The sequence below is a fragment of the Atractosteus spatula genome, chromosome 8 (genome assembly GCF_055471065.1).
Source record: "Atractosteus spatula isolate fAtrSpa1 chromosome 8, fAtrSpa1.hap1, whole genome shotgun sequence".
NCBI lineage: Eukaryota > Metazoa > Chordata > Actinopteri > Semionotiformes > Lepisosteidae > Atractosteus > Atractosteus spatula.
The window spans coordinates 25,523,689-25,543,359 of NC_142713.1; the positions used below are offsets into that span (position 1 = coordinate 25,523,689).

A 19,671-nucleotide genomic window follows, 5' to 3' on the forward strand; every position below is an offset into this window, starting at 1 on the left:
CTAAAACATGGTATAAAACGTAATCCCTGAAACTTTCATTTCACATTTCTTTAGTTATTTCCACTTTTGCATAGTGGCATAAGATAGCAATTCTCAGCCCTGGTCCTTGAGAAACTCGATGTCTCCTAGATTGTGTACCAGCTGAATTCTATCTGGGGCTAATTTTTCAATTTGTCTCCAAATCTTGAAATGCTGAGCCTGCTTTATAATTGGTATCAACCAATTATAGGGTAATTTCTGAATTTAAAAATTCCCCCATTTTGAACTATAATGAAAGAAAACAAATGCTCATTGGGGGAATATTTGATACAAAGTCCCACTTGTATCTATTCATCATGAATTTGTTAATCATTAATTGTTAATTATTGAGAACTACGGACCTCAATCCTACAATATGAAAACACAATGCTACTCATAGTAAGGTTTAAACAAGCATTCAGGACCTTCAATTCCCTAATAAAATTTGCATAAGAATTTATTCACATTTAAGTTCATTATGTTATTTTATTGACTCAGAAATCTGCATTTATACATTTTCTTCACTGCGTTAAATTTGCTTACATGCCTAACTTCAAAAGGATCTAATAAACAATGATTGATAAATAATTATTGGCCTTTATAACTCTGAGATTGTAAAGTAATTAATTTCATAAAATATGTAATTGAAACCTTGCTTAAGTTTTAACTGCCTGAAACCGCCATATACAGTAGTTTGTGCATCTGGTACAGCATGAACACGTGTATTGTATTATCATTACTGGTGTATTGTAAGAACCACAACAGCAACCATAGTGCACCAGAACACTCACCACACATCAGCTATCAGTGGGGAGGAGAGCATAGTGATGAAGCCAATTCATAGAGGGGGATTATTAGGAGGCCATGAGTGGTAAGAGCCAATGGGAAATTTGGCCAGGACACCAGGGTTACACCCCTACTCTTTACGAGAAATGCCCTGGGATTTTCAATGACCACAGAGGGTCAGGACCTCGGTTTTACGTCTCATCTGAAGGATGGCACCTTTCTACAGTATAGTGTCCCCGTCACTATAATGGGGTGTTAGGTCCCACACAGACTGCAGGGGGAGCACCCCCTGCTGGCCCCACTAACACTTCTTACAGCAGCAACCTTAATTTTTCCCAGGTGGTCTCTCATCCAGGTACTCACCAGGCTGACTTCTGCTTAGATTCAGTGGGTTGCTAGTTGTGATTTGCAGGGCTATATGGCTGCTGACAGGGATAACTGCTAAGTTCTCCTTTGAAAAGTAGATTCAATAAAATTACCTAAAATTGTCATTCCACTCAATTCAGATAAGAATTCAATCAATTCTAGTTTAAAATATCTAACATGCTTTATACTGTTATCTTCAGAATGGAATATCCCACGATCCTTAAGGCATAATTTTCAGATATGAGATGCTAATGATTTTTCCAAATCACAAAAAGTACTAAATAGATAATTAAAATCTCTGTTTGCCAAAAATCCAAAAAGAGCCCTACATACAGTACATACGTTTTCTCCCAATAGTGAGTTTAGTTAAAATTAAGTTACTGACAGTGTTGAAGTGTTGATTGTTAATGCTAGTGGTGAAGCCCGTCACTCCTGACGGTTGTGCACTCCTAAGTCCGAAATTGAACAGACGTAAAACTAAAGCCACAGGAAAAAAATGGAGGGATAAATAAAACTAGTAAGGAAAAAAAATACTGTGTATTAAACGTGTGTAATTCCTGAAGATATTCCTTTGTAAAACTTGTATACCCTTTAAATCACAACAAACTTTGTAGTACACTTTACCAAAAATGTTACATGTTCACTGATATATTTTATATCAAGTCCAAAAAGTACGCTTCATCTGGGAAAGAGAAACAGATAAGCCAACTTCTGAGCCAAGAGAAAAAAACAGATTTACTGTAAATAATGAGTATTTACAGTAAATAAATTAAATCTCTGAGCTTTGAAAAAAAGACAAGGAAGTCTGAGTCACGTTTATTAAATGTGGAGAGAATGTACTGCATTTTAATTAATTAAACTATTTTACTGAGGCCTGAATAGCAAACCAATTTCCAATTGAAATTGAATGATATCAGTCATTATTATAAATTTAAAAAAAGAAAAACATTTATGTATGTCTGAATACTGCAGCACAATTCAGCACAATACACAGAAGCCAACTACAGCAAAAAGGTACCATTTTTGTAAGTATAGTCACTTCCAAATATAAATAGTATGAGTTGTATTTAAAGGTTTTATATTTTTGCTTTCATTATTTTGACTGAATTGCATACTAAAACATAAACATATACTGTAAAACAAAATGTTATTAAGCAGACATAGATTACTATTTGACCTCAATATCCTACATGACCATGAATGTCAAATCTAACTGGACTCTAGCTATGGAAGAAATGAAAGATGAAACTCATGCAATGCAGTATTCTGTTGTCAAACACTGCCACCTGCTGAGAAAAAAATGGAATCTGAATAGCTGCACATATTCAGTAGTTTATTCCACAAACCCACAAAAGGTTAAAATGCTGGGACTGTGTAACTTTAAACCCTTTAAACTAATCAACACTAAGACTCAGAATTTGAGCTTGTGAATGCCTGAACATAGCACACTGTATGTGTAACTGATACCCCTATCACCATGACAGACATGCACACCCACAAACAATAATTAATCACAAGGGATCTCTCTGGTGACTCTTTGTTTTTTTCGCATCAGAGCCTCAGCCAAAAGCAACATCTTTCAATTAAACAAAGCTAAACCAAGGTAGCATCAATGTATAAGCAGAACAGATGTTTTTTTCAAGATCAGAAAAATAACCGCTGTAATGAATTGAATATTACGGCATCTAGCACCAACAGGAATGTTTGTTTTTAAGTCATACAGTAAGTTTATAAGCATAGAGCATCATATGAAATTGAAGGATTTTAGTGAGGGTCACTACTCCGGCAATTAGGTTATTCAAAACTTTCTTGAGAGATTAAGGAATTAACATACAGTATTTATGGTATAAATCTATCAAATAATTCTAGACTGCTTGCCATTCCCTTGCAAAGTCCGTTACTGCTTTGAAATCTAGCATTACCAAGGCACAGACAAATAATTAATTTGTAATTATGTACTGTAAATACAATATATTTTCACATATTATTCTGTAATGGAAAATCAGTTTTCCCATTCTTAATTTCATTAGTGGCTTAAGATGTCATACACAAACAGCTTATTCTACAGGCCCTAGGATATGAGTCTCCAAGGGCCCATTCATCAGCTTTTTTATAGCTCTTGCTGGCTCCCAGCCTGCTCTTAACTGTCTCACAGCAGGGCCTGTTGCAGACTGACTAGCAACTGCTCCGCCACTCCACCTCTGCTGTGACCCTTGAGCTCCACTCATGTCCCTTGTTCCCTGAAGTATACGCTCAAGACAAACTTAAAAATCCATTTGCTCTTTTTCATTTCCTTAATTCAACCGCCCTTGGTTCATTTATCTAAGTTCAAGAGAAGCAGGGAGCAGCACCAAAAAGAGGAGAAGCGTAGATAGACATGTTTTTAGACAACTCCTTAACAGCAACAAGTGCAAAATAAAAGTGTCTTGCATTTCATTTTTTTTATCTCTGCTGATTTTTTGTCCTATATCCCTCTGCAGCTGTAATGTAGGATTTTCAAAACATGATAAAAACAAAAAATCTTTCACTCTTAAGAGAATTCCATTAAGAAAAGTTAACAAAGTATGGCTTTGTGTTTCTTAAGCTGTAAAAATGTCACTTTATTGATATGCTATATTTATTTTTAGCAGGAAGGCCTATTGAAAACATCATGGTGATGAAAATAAAAATTTGATGTCATGTTGTTTTGTTCCCTGCTGGTTTTTTTAAATAAACACCAGCCATTACAAAGAATTCAATGCAGTGCAATAGACACGCAGAACAGTTTAATGATGGGAGTTTTAACTCTCCAGATATCAACTTGACTGTAGTTCATATAAAAACGCTACTACCAGTCTGGAGATTTCCAGCAGCAAGAGAAAAAATGTATCTTTTTTTCAAATCATAAGACCCATGAGTGTTTGCTGTTTACATTGTAGTTGATGCACTATTTTACCATAAATATTACTGTAGATTGCCATCAAAACAAAACAATTTTAGAACAGGGCCTTATGTGGGATAGGTGCTGAGTGATGGAGTGATGTGCACAGTAATGTGGTTAGAATCTGGTTACACAGGGAGTTGCTCCAGTAATGTCAAAGCTAATGTCAGTATCTGTGGACGCACAGCAAATGCCCACAACGTGTAGCTTTAAATTAAACACTTGTTGAGTCTTCATCACAAATCTTTTCCCTCACCATGGCATACCCTTGTCATTTACAAATTTAGCAACTTACATTTTTTCTTCTTTTCATCTATCCTGTTATTACTGAACCACAGTTTCATGCTAGTTGCTGCTCTCTGAACTAAACCAGCTGCAACCCTGGGCATTTCTTTCACAGGTCCCTTGCACTGTTTTCAACTGAGATTTCTGAATGAAATGCTGGGGAATATGAGGAGATTTAGGGAGATGGTTACCTTATTATGAAGTAATTCTGTTAAAATGCCATGACCTATTTCGTGGGTACCTGCAGGGCGATCTGGTGAAAAGTTTTTGTAAATTTACAAATGCAAAATGACATTTAAAACTTATGATAACTTAAACTAAGTCTTTGCCACTGACAATTTCGCACTGTTTCGATGCTTTGGGGTATATCATATTTTAACTGTCACATTCACATGTCACATACCTTGTATTCTTCTTTTGACTGGATCCTATTCCACTGTGGCTTGATGGAGTTGCATATCTTGCAGTGAGACTGTGAGATAGAAGAGAACACAAAATAAATTCTAACAGCTTTATTAAATCTTGAACACGGTGGCACGTTTGAAATGCACTAATGTAATAACGAGATCTCCTAGTTTATACCAGGAAAGCCATGAAAAGTGCAAATGGGAAATCTAACAGCAGCCTTCACTATGGCACCAAATTCTTTGGGAATAAATTGAAACATGTTAAAAAAACATTTAAAACTCAAATAACCAAGAACATGAGGATCTCTTTCATGCTTTCCTCACTTTATGTTCAGATCAGGACTGAAAACAAAAGATGTTTCCATCAGGCAATCTGACCTGAACAAACATGGAGAGTTTTTCAGGTATGAAACCCCAAGCACAAAAAAGAAATACTTTAAAATGAAGTCACAATTCACCAAAGAAGAGTCATCCTTGGTCATTTTAAATGACATACAGTACTGAAATAGATTTCTGTATAGCCTATTTTTCATTTACTGTGCTATGACTATAATATACATTTATAGACACCAAACAGCTGATTGAATATGTTACTATTAAACATTTGTAAAGGCGTATGCTATAATGGTGATACAGTATGTACACAGACTGTTTATGTGAAAAACAGAACTTCTGGGCAAGGAAACATTAAAAGGGTTAAGAAATACGCATTCTCATATGACATCCTAAATATTTCCTCTCTTTCAGAAAAAAACGTATTTTTTTCTAGCATTACTCCTATTATTTTACAAGACTGAAAACAAAAAAATCCAAAATGTTAATACACAGTAATAATCTTTCCAGATTACCTGAGTTCAGTTCAAGTAAGTTTCCTCATTTTACCTTTGGGCATGATGTTCCCACCATGAAGTCATTATAAAGTGGAGGATAATCTTGAAAAAAAATAATTAACTGAATAACAGCTGTTCAGATAAGGGCTAAGGTACTGTATAACTTTGGAGCTGAAAGATGTATATAAAGTGGCATTCCATATAACCATTTTAAACACTGCTCTGCCCTGTTGTTCGCTGGCTCTGTTTCTTGTGTGAAGATGAAATCCATCTTTTTCCTAAGGTCTAAGCGTACAAACACCGGCAAATCATTTTTCAACAAATTCAGATTAATTTGCAAAATGTAAAAATAAAAAAAGAAAATGATTAGGAGGCCATTTGCTATGCTTTCTAATCAATTTAACAGTCACAATTTTGGTTTGGGGTTTTCAGTAGTGTTCTCTTTTCCTCACAAGTGGAAACAGCACAGTCTACACTCACGTAATTATAAAAAAGTTATCAAAGTTATCTCCTTATTAATTTCTGCTACTATCATGTAACTGAAAAAATAATGGTTGACTAAACATCTCAGAATGTAAAACCAGGCATTGGAGCTTTGGTTCATGTCCAAACATGCTGGTATTCCGACGTAAGGGGATCTGTAATATGCAGATTGTGAATAAAAAATATGTTTGTTGTAGTTTAATAGCCTGTCATGCAGGTTCATTAACAGGGCAACTGAAAACCTTTCCTGTTTCACATTGGACTTCGGGGAGTGATTTCAGCTGGTTGGCTAGAAGAGAATAAATGCCCATTCTTTTGCAAGTAAGCTTTCTTAAACATAAAAATTTAAAAAAATAAAGAAAAGCAGTGGATCCATAAAAACATAGGTTCATAAAAATGTACTAAAACTGGGATGTATTTCAATATAGTATGAATTCCTTTCCAGCACTGCAAACCACAGTTATTCATTAACCTCGGTACAACGGTGAGTTCAATTTTGAAAATTTCAACGAGTCTCTCAGTCGTTTGCCTAGTACATAAAACAAAGTTTATGTAAAACTCAGTATCGATAACAATTTATTGCATTTTGCTCTAAAAAAAATCTGTTGACGTGAAGAACTGAAAACATTGCTTCCTCCTAATGCTTTGGGAAGAAGCTGAAACCAATATAACCACTGTCTGTATAAGACTGAGGTTGCAGAGCATTGCTGTATCTTCCACAATGTACTGTACATGTACTATTTATTCCTTTTCATTATTTTATACTATTTAAATATAATTTAATTAATAAATATTACTAATATTTCTAGTAGTGATAGCTATTCTCCTAGCAATTTAGGTATTGTGGAATAAAAAAAAAACACTTTAAAACAATAACAAACTCCTCAGAAATAAATTCAAGATTCAAAGAAACAAAGAAAATGATTTGCTGTTACACATTTAGAAAACACTGAAGCTAAACAGGTGTGAGCCTGGTCAGTACCTTGATGGGAGACCTCCTGGGAAAAACTAAGGTTGCTGCTGGAAGAGGTGTAAGTGGGGCCAGTAGGGGGTGCTCACCCTGCGGTTTGTGTGGATCCTAATGCCCCAGTATAGTGACGGGGACACTATACTGTAAAAAGGCGCCGTCCTTCAGATGAGACGGAAAACCGAGGTCCTGACTCTCTGTGGTCATTAAAAATCCCAGGGCGTTTCTCGAAAAGAGTAGGGGTGTAACCCCAGCGTCCTGGCCAAATTTCCCATTGGCCTTTACCAATCATGGCCTCCTAATAATCCCCATCTATGAACTGTCTTCACTACTCTGTTCTCCTGCCCACTGATAGCTGATGTGTGGTGAGCGTTCTGGCGCACTATGGCTGCCGTTGCATCATCCAGGTAGGTGCTGCACATTGGTGTTGGTGGAGGGGAGTCCCCATTACCTGTAAAGGGCTTTGAATGAAGTGTCCAGAAAAGCACTATATAAGTGTAAGCAATTATTATTACTTTACATGCTGAATAGAAGAAAGGTGGGACTTGTCACTTCTTCTGTGATTGCAGACTTGGAAGATTATCACCTCAGCTGAGTTTATACTACTCAGAGACTTGCTTAAATCCCCACAGCTCAGCCTCCCAGACTTCACTGAGCTGTTCCTGCATGTGTTTTCAGGCCAGCGTTTGGCTTCTGTCCCTAGATCTGGTATTGCACAGAAGGGCTATCAAACAAACTTGTTTGTTTCCGTAAATGAGCTTGGTAACTGGGCAGCAGCACTGAAAGCTAGTTTGTCTGAAAGACTAAAGGGTAAATAAAGCAGCCAAAATACTGCCACATTTTGCTCTTTTTCATTTGCAAGAGAGGCTTGTCAACCGTTTGCACCAAATTGAGCATATTATTTAAATGAAATGCAGTTGTTGGAAAATGTAATTCCTAACAGATCAAACAGTGTATCTCTCTTAAATGACAAACAGCCCTCAAACTTTAGTTTCCAAGCTGAAAATGCACAGGGATTATTCATATCAATCAGGAACGGGTGTTGGAGAAGACAGGGATAACAGATGCAATGGGATGAAAATTAACATGGACACTTCAAATGGCGGTAACTAAGCTGTGGTTAAATTATGTGTTTTTGAAGAACTTTATGGATCTCATTACTTCACTAACACGATAGTAATAAATGGAAAACTATATTTATTTCTTCTCCACAACACAAAGGTATCGATAAGTATTCTGATGTACAAGCTAATCCTGTGGGCTTAAAGGCCTTTTCCCTTTGTTTTTCTTTTTTACACACAAGCCCCTTATTTAAAAATCAAAGTTGATTACTGTTTTGCACACATTCATTTCAATCCCGTTTTGAACAAAAGCATATTTTAACATTTAGAATGCTGGCCATCTGTTTGCCCTGCTTGAAGATGTATAATAATAACATAGGAAGTGCGTGATTTGACTCTGGGGTCATTTCCTAACAGGTGGTAGAAAAACAGTGCAGAGAGGTACAGTATAGCTTTCAGAACACATTCTGGAAACTAGAAGAATAAATCAGACTGATGTGTAAATGTTAAAAAAAACTGACACTGAAACCTTATGTTTAAAATGAACTTCCACAATATCAATTATTATTACTATTTGGTAAATGCATTAGGTAAGAACACAACAACATTTTTAAAGAAATCTATTTAATGCATCTTCATCACCATGCAGATTTATTTATTAGTTATTTTCAAAGCAAACAGAAACCAAATCAATATCAAGTTCTGTTATTGAGCAGACATTTTAAAGACAGTGATTACACTAATAAGGAACTGGGATTTCACAAGAATTAGGATAAATTATTCTGCTAGTGGGCAATATCTTTTACCTCACATTTTCATTTTGTTCACTTTTCACTGGCTTTTTCAAATTAAATACTTCTGGTTAACTACTTAATTACCTCCCAGGATAACTTTGACAAAAAAGCCTATTCACAGACACCTTTTGGTTTTGAAAGAACAGCAGCCGACAAACTCGTTTAAAAAAAAAAAGAAAATATGCCCCTAATTCAATATTAGGAAGATAAAGCTAATTGCCCTGTAGTGGACAAAGCAATGTGAACTGCAAGAAAAGATGCAGAAATAATTCTTCCTCATGGTGGGCTCTTTTTCCATCGTGAATTCTTCCACCTCAGACATGTTTTACTAAACAACCTATTCAGGCACTGCAAATAGCAGTTTTGGAGATGATTAATGAAGCAAGTAATTTCCTTGGAAAAGATCTTACACTTGGGTATATAATGGTGTTGCAGCTGCTGAATTAAAGATGAACTTTTCAATTCACTGTCGGTGGGCTGCCCCCCTCCCCACCACCAAACAAGAGGAGTGTTAGCATTTTTCAGCATAATCTATAGTGTCACATTTGCACCCACACTATTTCTTACAGTTCATTATCATAGTAACATAAATAACCTTGCTGCACATTCATACACCAGCCACCCAGTGGGTAAGAGGAAACATATGAGGAGTGAAGATAGAAATCTGCCTCATATATAGGTTATAGACTATCGGTTAGAGGATCTGTCAGCAAAATTCCTGCACAATGATCTAAAATGTGGCACTGAGTGTTAATATAAGCAGAAATGACAAGCACAAGCGTGCAGCATGTTTTGCTTTAACTGACTGCTTCTTCTTTGTTAAAATAATTGTGATTGGGCTCTCTTACACAGTAGCCTTCCCCTGTTCACATTTACTCTCCCTTTTCTGCGACACGAAAAAAACTTTTTTAATATTACATAAAATAACATTGGAATAACAGCCCAGAGAAAACAAGCATAACTTGAGGTTCAAGGTCAACCAGAAGGAATTATTCTGTGATGAAATGCACTGATAGAGCTTTGAGAGGTACAGATGTTCAGAGATACAGATGTTCTCAGTGTAAAACAGCTTTGTTTAGTTTCAAATACAAGCATTTATTTTTTTGAACATACAATATGTGCACCCTTCATTGTATGGACTCATATACAGGACAATCAATGCATGTGGGAGTGATACACAAATCCACTAACATTCTTCAAAGCCTAAACTCAACTTGATGAAAGCAAGTATTAAGTATTTCCAAAGTGACAAGCCAGAAGTAGATTATGTTGTAGTCTTTTAGCAATACAGCTCCCCAGAGTGCATCTACAGATACTGAGCGACATCTCACAAAATCTTATTATAGCTCTTAGGATTAAAGATGACATTAAACTCTCAGAATTAGTACACAAATTATTAATTTCCTCCCTTTAAATGTAGGTGAACTGTTTGCTTTTCCACATAGGGGTTTTTGGTGACTTTTTCTTTTATATCCCACAATTTAGAAGTCCCCCCCAAAAATTAAAGAAATCAATCCACATTTCAGAACTTGAGAAGTACAATACTTCAGTATGTTTATAGAGTTGCTTGTATTTTTAGATGTCATTCATAATCAGAAACACTAAATTAACTCAGGCTCATTTGCAATTTGAGACTGAGAAGCAATAATATGAGTGGAATAAATGTTACAATACTATAAAATGTATTTTTGCTTCTAAAAACAATTCAGAGAATATATTTAAAAGGCACCCAAAATTAATTTTAATAATTATATAAAGTCTAGTTAAAAACCATATAATCATTTACCATCAAATAATACATTGGTGAATCATAACACTGAATGCGCTGGTGTATATATTTAATAACCCAGAAAATTTCCCTGATAAAAGTAAAACACATTACAATTAAAATCAATTTACCTAGAGAAGTCCATCTTAGAAATAATATCAAAGTTTCCATTTGGTAGACGGTTTTGCCTTTCACTGAGTTTTGAAGATGGGTGAAAACCAAGACACAGGGAGGTCAAGTTATTCACCACAGGACCTTAGTCAGTGAGTGGGTTGTACTATTTCTGCTTCCTAAATCCACTGGCTCCCAAGTGTCTGATCACCAGTAAAACACACAAAAGAGGAACAGAAATGAATACTAACAGGTGTTTGCTATAGAAAACATGAACTGTAACTATAGCCAGACAGTTATTTAAAAAAAACCCACAGATTTAATCCCTATGGTTTCCACAAAATGTTATTGTTTCCTATGTACTGTAACACCTCTTTAGTGAAAGAAAGAAGTTCCTGATTCAACCTACTGAATCTGAACCCATAAAAGCATTCTGACATTAAAGTGGAGGAATGCTTTATCTGTATTGCAAATTTCCTTATCTTATTCCAGAAGTAATCAACAACTGCTGTGACAAATAAGAAAAAAATATGAAGAAAACTCCTTCTTGGAAGAGCAAACTAGAATGGAGGGTTTCTCTGTAAAGATATGTTCTTTATTGATATACTGTAATTTACACAAAATGCAGGTAGAAGCACATACTATTAAAGCAAAACTTTGGAGCGAGTGGGATAGGAAAATACTGTTGCCGCAGTTTATAAATATACAACACAAGAATTCTCCCAACTATTTATTCAGTGCATCTCAACTGATAAAGCATCACCAGTCATTTCCTATAAAAACTGTATTTAACAATAAAACACTGTTAAGAAGGGGTTGTTTTCTTTCTCTGTAGTGGCTTATAATGCATTAAAATAGTGTAATTCTCCAATTAACTATCTTCCATCAGAATAACAGCTGCTACTTCAGTCAAATCTCTACTTCTTTTTTTAATACAGTATGTTTAATTTGTTTGATTAAATTTTAATTTTCCTAGTGGTTTTTAGATTTCAGGATTACTCTGATACAATGTTACATTTACCACAACCCAGTATTGCATTGTTTGTTGGTTTTCATTGTATTTCATTGCAAATCTATCTGACACATATTATTTTTTAATACAATGACAAACACAAGAAAGAAATATGTTTGACACATGTTCTAAGGGCACTTTAATTTACAAATAAATTAATTTATTTAATTAGTTTCAATTATTAGGTCAGTACATTAGTTTGTTCCCAAGGATATGAAATGCTATATAATGGATGCTAGAGCCATAAAATCATATACAGTTGCAATTAGTCAAATTACCAGCTCAGTAATTCAAAATCCCAAAGGGCACAAAAGCTTAGCTTCTGCTGTTAAATGAATATTTTTTTCCAGCTCAAATTTGCAAATTATTGAAACCAGTTGCTTTTATCATAGTTTACACAACAGTCTCAGGTAGTACTGTAAATAGCCTGTTAACCAAAATGAAAGTAAGATATGGACAAACTGTCTGAACATAAATACGACATCTAGTATTTGAGTCTCTCATTTTTGTGCCCCTGACTCACTCTGGTATGTTCCAACAAAGATACCTCTGGTGCATGTTTCAAATAATTGGTTTGCTTTGGTTTTCAGTTATGTTCAAATAGACTTCAGCAGCCATCTGTACACCTGTCACTGGCTGTATTAAAAAAGACCCTGGGTTATATCAGGAATGGGGCAGCTGTGTGGTTCACAGCAGGGATGAATACTGTGCTTAACACAAACCTACATTATAGACATGTCAATAATAAGGCCAAACCTGCTGTCACAGTCACACGTAGAAGCCAGACCAAGACCCTGCATACCAAGAATACAGTCCTCTAGGAGAAATAGCTAACATTTCCCAGGTCTTTCAAGTTTTCTAGCTACTGCCTCTTCTATCTTTTTATTTTTTCAATAAACCATCACTCACACACCTTGGCAAATGTAATTGTGCGTAAATGTACTGTTTTGTGTTTTTTAAATTAAAATATATTGACTCAGTGCTGTCAATGGCTGCAGCACTGTTTTGTTGTGGACAGAATCAATTTAAAAGAGCAGAAAAAAGAGAACACCTTCCTAGAAATATAAATTCCTGGCATGAAACATTTTAGGTATGAAATAATGTGTATTATGTCACTTATATTGAACCTTTGGCATGAGATATACATGTGTTTTTAAAAACAAGAGTACTGACACTTAGACTCTTTACAGTATATTGGACTCTATATACTCTATATATTGGAAATTCATTGAAAATTAATGCTTTGCTTATAAACCAAAGGAACAATTTTAAGGTCTGATTCAATAAATCTGGATTCAAAAGAACAATAAGTGATGAAGCTCTCTGTACACTAAATTACACACAATGTTATACAAGATAAATTCTTCACAAAGTAAATTTCATGCAGTGCCTATTAGTACAGTATACACTAGTGTACCCTTCATAATCCTGCATCATTTTCAATTTCAATTGAATTCAACATGTATTATCCCCTGGGGGAAAGTTGTTTTACATCAGGGTCCAACACAATAATACAACAAAAACAGACAAACATCACAAAAAATACAGTACAACAGTGTTATAGGAGATAAAAGAGTTATTTTACATTGTCTGAGAGCGAGATTTCTGAGGGAATCAAACAATTCCTGAATCTTTTACTGTTACATCTGGGGACACAGGCTCCCATCTAGAGGCATCTCCTAGATAGGAGTAGTATAGATGGGGTTAGCCAAACACTTTCTGTTTGTAGAGGGACGTTTTAGGTTTGATTTGCCTCAATGATTTTACTGCTTTTCCTCACTAATTTTCTGAACCTATTACAATTATCGGAACTGATGTTGCCAAACTTACAAATGATACAGTATATTAATAATAATAATAATAAACTTTATTTTATATAGCGCCTTTAAAGGTGAGACTTTATTAAGAGACTTTAATTAAAGAGACTTTCAACCAATGATTTGCAGAAAACTATTAAAATAGTTTGATCTACCTTAAAATAGCAAAGTTTAATTTTAAAAAGTCTCAATCGACCTTTTTTAATAAAAAGTCCCAAATACTTGTAGTTATTGATACCCTCTACAGTCTGACCATTAATTACAGTAGGCTGGGGGGTGTTACATTTTTCCTCAAATCAATGATTGGCTCTTTTGCTTTCCAAGTGTGACAGTGGACCACACCTCCCACTGCACTCTCCACTCTGCGGCGCGTGGGAATGCGCAGCTACCACACCAGAGGCTAATCAAGGCTGCGCCTTAAAAGATCCACACGCGCCCGGAGACGTGGTTCATCGTAGAACCGAATGTGTTCCCCTCACCGGCGACACAAACATTTACTCAGATCCACGAAAGGATTCTCTCCTCTACTAGAGAACAGAGACATCTGCAGACGACTACACACCGGCACACTGCACAGAAAACAACAAGCGCTCTGCTGGTGCTCAGGCAGCTTCCTATTACATCTGACACTATCACAAAGCATTTAACATCAAAGATAAATGTTTACACCTCTTCAAGGTCCTTTCATAAGCTGACCAGGGCTGTGTCATCAGCAAATGTAATGAGGTGTCTGTCTCTGTGGTTGCTGTTATGAATCTCTTACAATCAATAAATGATTAATCCATCAGCCCTGCTAGAAGAGTTTCGAGGTAAAGGGAGTGCCTACCTGGATTGCATCTCTTGTGTCTTATGCTGGCTGGTAGGTGATGCTCCAGAAGATTGGTGAGAGACTTGCTGCTGGAGTTCTACTAAGGACTGGTAGTACTGCTGCTGCTGCTGTTGCTGCTGTTTGTAGCGGGACAAACTGAAGAAGAGTCCTAATATAGTTTTCAAATTCCCATTTCTTATTTCTGCAAAAAAAATGAATTGATAAATAAATTCCCTGATTACATGAAAGAGGGAACAGCTTAATATCTACCATTTACAACAAGAGAATTGTGAGTGAAACTATAAAAAAGGTCAATTTGGGGTTTTCTTTCCCAAACACTGGTTTCACTGAGACAGATGGTAATTTGATGTTCTGTTTTGCAATGATACCGATCATTCTCTGAAAGCATACTGTACATGAATAACAGAATCTCAGAAGCATTTTAATCAGAACTTGATATTCCAAAGATTCTAGATTCCTCAGCTGGTGCAGCGATAAAAAAACACAATCTCACATCTCTTTTCAAACATCTCAGTGTCATGGCCTCTTGTTTGCAGATTGCAAAAGTCGTCATTTCAATTTCAGTTTCACATTCTTAAAGGCACTATTTGGAGAAGGGCCTTCTACAGAACTGCTTCTACAAGATAGTATTTATGCAGATATCATTGTAAGTTAGAGAAGCATAAATCATTACAGGCAGTATTGCTTTTTAGATATCCATCCATTTTTCTAACCATTTAATCTAATTCAGGAATGCAGGGGCTTTGTAGATATTATAAGCAAAAAATCATTATGTTTAATATAATATTATGGTTAAACACATTAAATGACAAAACACATATCCACATATCTTTAAATGTCAAGGCTCAAAAACTCAATTACAATAAATAATAATATTTACTGTACCTAACCCTCTTCATCTTTCAGGATCCCAAAGCAAGTACAGAACCCACCTGACTAGTATCCATTTTGTGCCCCACTATACAACAGGCCTGGTCAAGTGGGAATCACTATGCCAACTGAATTAAAGGGAAAAGCAAGATAAGCCAGACTGTGCAAACTCAGATCAGAACATCTAAGAACAGAAAGGCTCATAAGAAGTCCCTGGTCACATATTGGGGCATTGCTTTAGTTCACACATTCTGGGCCAGAGAAAAGAGCACTACCTACTGGTCCATAAGGACAACTTACAGCAATCCTAATTTCCTGGAGGCCTCCCACAACAGCACCGACCATGTCCAGCATTGCTCAGCTTCTGGAATTTAATTCAGGCCTGTAGGCAATAATATTGCTGCCATAAAGTACTGGTTTTCTTGCAAAACCATATTATAAAACCTTACTCATTATATACATGTACTAAATTAATTTTGCTGTATACTTATTTATGGTCATTTCTGTTTAGAAGTCAACAGTAGAAGTAAACTGGCATTTTTCAAAATTAGATCCATCATTTATTACCTGTTTTTACCCAATTTAAAATGTGAGTTGAAGCTACTGAAATGTTTGCCCCCCTTGTACAGTGTATTAAATGCTGTGAAGTTTACTTCAGGAACACAACTCATGTAAACTTAAAAAAAAACTACTCAAATGTTTTAGAAAACATTTATTTGGCTTCTAGTGTAACTGAAAAGTGTATTGAAAAAAGATTCTTTGGACATGAGAAATGCATTATTCAGAATATTACACACCACTGATTGATTCTAATGTCAAATGAAACTGGGAGCAATGCAGTGTAATTTGCTCACTTAGACAATGTTTTTTTTGCAGGGGAAAATGACTTGTTTTTGAAAGAAAGTAAGGAAAGTTTTTTTCAGATCTTATCTAACATCAGTAGAAGATTGTGCATAACAGTATAAAAATATATTAATTGTCCCATTGATGACTGATCCATAAGATTCATACAGTTTAACTTCACAGAAAAGTCAGAAAAGAAATCCTAGTTGATTATGCTAAGCACTTTGGTACTGCTGTTTGAAAGAGATTATCTTACTCTAGTTTCTCTGCTGAATAAAAGAGAAAAATATGTCATGACCATAATACACTGGTAACCTATAAAATGAGATTGAACAGCACTTATGCTAAGACGCTTTTAATGGTAAATGCGGTTTCATTTAACCTTTTCTTCTTGGCTGCTTTGTTAGCTGCATAGTTTTCTTCTTGGCTGCTTTGTTAGCTGCATAGGTTTTGGGGGTTTAATTTGGCAAGAATAATATATAAAAGCTTTCAGAAATTTCTCAGCTGGAAATGTGTCTCCTGATTAATCTTTATAATTTCTTCTTGTATAGTAGCCACAGAGGTTCTGCTGGGACTTTTTGAAAACCTTTGACCTTTAAGACCTAGGACCCAACCTTTCTGAAAAGTACCTAATTTTAAAGACAGCACAAAAAAGAACTGGCTAAATATAACGACAATGCTTCACATCCTCTTTTTATGATGATTTCCATAATTGTACAATACATCTGAAGCAACAGGGAACTGAAATAACAAAGCAATAAACGTCTGTACACTTATTTTTTTACAAGTAGCTACTTAACAATTACTTACACAATTGTTGTTCTAACCCCTTAATTAGGATAAAAGCTACTGTACTTTGTGCTTGCCATAAATACTGTATATTTAAAAGTAAAACCACACAGTCCAGATGACTGAACAATTTTAAATAGGCAGGTGGAAAGCTCTATGCTATCTCTCACCTAAAAGCATAAATAGCAGCACTGTAATGACCTCAACCACTGCATGTCCCCAATCCATTCATATTAGTTCCTGGGGATAATTAGACCACGTTCCTGGGGACAAATGAAGATTAAACTTTCCTTATTTCAGTAACATTATCTTGTGAATTTCTATATACTGTATGGATACATAAAGAAAAAAATATTTTAATTAAAAGATAAAACCACACCCTGCTTGGATAATGCCCAAGATCACCTGGTTGTGGTGTGATTATAGGTAGTCTCTCTGCAAGAAAAGTCTTCTGGAGAGTGAAAAGTTCTGCTTCATCAGAGGGTCAACACACAGGCCCAGGAATCTGAGATCTATCTGATCCATCTACGTAATTATTTTCTATCAGATTCTAGAAAGACATAACCAGGGCATCGGCACAATGACTGGAGCTTGCCTTCTGCATGAAAATGATCTGCATGCTGGCAGACTGTTTAGGGGTGCAATTGGCAATTATGGGGCGAAATCTCCCTGTCCTGTGATCCAGACCACATCCACAGTGGAAGCTGACAGAGTGGTGAAGTGTTTTATTCACAGTTTTGTCCTTGACAGATCTGATAAAAGACAACATACAGTATGTGGAAACACTCTGCTGTCGTCTGTTTTATTGTTCAAGCCAACTGGTAGGTAAAACTGTGGGTCAAAGTGTAAAAGTGTGTGTCATTAAGAGCTTAGCAGAACCTGTGGGATAACTGAGTGTGGTCCTGGAGGCCTAGATGATCTAGACTCTTAATGACTAATCTAATCAGTTTATTGTTCGAAATGTACATTATTTGCATTAACTACTGTTGAGTTTTTTTATATATACTATAGAAAGTTTTTTTTTGCCCACTGTAGTCAACAAGTAACAGATTACTTTTTATAGCTCAATTAGCATGAAACAGCTGAGATGTATGGCCCCTACAAATACCTTGTTCCTAGTGATTTACAGTATTTTTCTTTACAGCTTTCTAAGCAATCCAGTTCAGTTCAGTAGTTCAGTACTCATGTCTGGTAAGCTAAACCAAACATATAAAAAGGCTTTCTTCAAATGAATCAGGAAGAGGTTTATTTACACATATGTACTGTAACAGAAATAAATAATTTGACTAACAACTGTGCTATGTGCTATGATTAAAAAAAAACCCCATAGGGTTTTATTCTGGAGATTACTACAATATATTCATTTCCCGGAAATTTTCTAAACTCACAACACATTAAACATTTTTTGTACCATTAAATTTAACACAGCCATTCACACGTCTGATAAGACCTTAGTGTGCAACTCGCTTCTAATTCAATTAAGCCTGTTACTTACAGCTTGTGAAAATAGCACATTCTCCACATGTGAGCACAGTCATATACTGTAACATATGGCTCATAATGTTCTTTAAAGACTGATGGATATCAACAGAAATAGAATTCAAAAGTAACTCTATATTCTTTATATTTAGAGACTTCTTAAAAAGGCTAGTCTGCAAAGCCACTTTTAGAAGTTAGTTCTGAATACCATTTGCTGCTCAAACCGTATAGTGTATTACATCTGAAACACAAGAGCTCTCAATTCAAGCAAAGATAAGCCAGCACAATCGGAGGCTATATCCAGAAATCTTATAATAGAAATGGCTTCTGACACAGAACATTAATTAGACTTGCATCCACAAACTTTAAACGATTGTGGTTACCCCTTAACTTTGCCTGTAACCCCAAAAACTAAAAAGAGGGTGGATTAATATGTTGGGTTCAACATCTGTAACTATACAGTAGATACTGTTTCTTCTTATCCACACTTTCATCTATATAAAGCAGATGATACTGAAAGCTTTTGAAACAAGTAAACCACTCTCAGCACTTGTAAATATTCAAAACAATCTTAACATGGTCCTCTTATGTGTGTATCGTCTTATTGGCAAGGGCTACAACCGGTAAAATTAGTAAAACAACATTACTCAAAAAGAATAAAAGAGAGAGTCTATACCCTGCAATATCAAACAACATTACCAAGGCTTCTTACCTTCAGCTGAGAGGCCCTGTACATTCACTCCTCTGGCTTCTAAAAAGCTGAGGCAAGCATCCACATTTTCAATCTGCAACACAGTTAAAAACAACAAGAAAATCAGACCCTCAAGGAAAAAAAGCATAAGTCAGTGAGATGTATGAATAATTCAAATCCATCACACACATTGGCATTTGGCAACATTTAACAAGAATGATTAGTTGTAATTGTCAGAGTTCCATAAAGATTTCATTGTTAATATGAGGTGGTCACTCAACTATTCTGAAGTGGCCTTGAATGACACAGGAGTCTGTACCCAACCCACCTATTGTTTGACATGAACATTATGTGCCACAAATGCTCAGCCGGGAAAAATGTGTGTATGAGATGAAACTGCTTTCCATATGACAGGAGATGTGAATGATTGCCTGAATGAAAGAATGCCAAACAACAACAACAAAAGGAAATCTTGCAAAGGACCAACAACAATGAGACGTACAGTATTTGTCAGGAAAAGTACATCAAGTGTTCAATTTTTTTTA

The 19,671-nt window shown here is 35.6% G+C and overlaps 1 protein-coding gene across 3 annotated transcripts in view; it reads right to left on the bottom strand.

Annotated features, from left to right (window-relative positions):
- The window catches only part of nav3 (neuron navigator 3), a 205,588-nt gene that overhangs the window by 112,230 nt on the left and 73,687 nt on the right, over positions 1-19,671 (bottom strand). For 2 of the 3 annotated variants that reach the window (XM_088923319.1, XM_088923318.1), the window contains exons 1-2: positions 10,817-10,907; positions 4,779-4,847 (exon numbers count right to left, since the gene is read on the bottom strand). In XM_088923319.1, the coding sequence (XP_088779445.1) occupies positions 4,779-4,847; positions 10,817-10,830 (83 nt within the window). In that variant the 5' untranslated portion in view covers positions 10,831-10,907. Of the gene's footprint in view, positions 1-4,778; positions 4,848-10,816; positions 10,908-14,451; positions 14,636-19,147; positions 19,221-19,671 lie in introns of those variants that run through there. The other variant, XM_088923320.1, reaches the window with a different exon arrangement.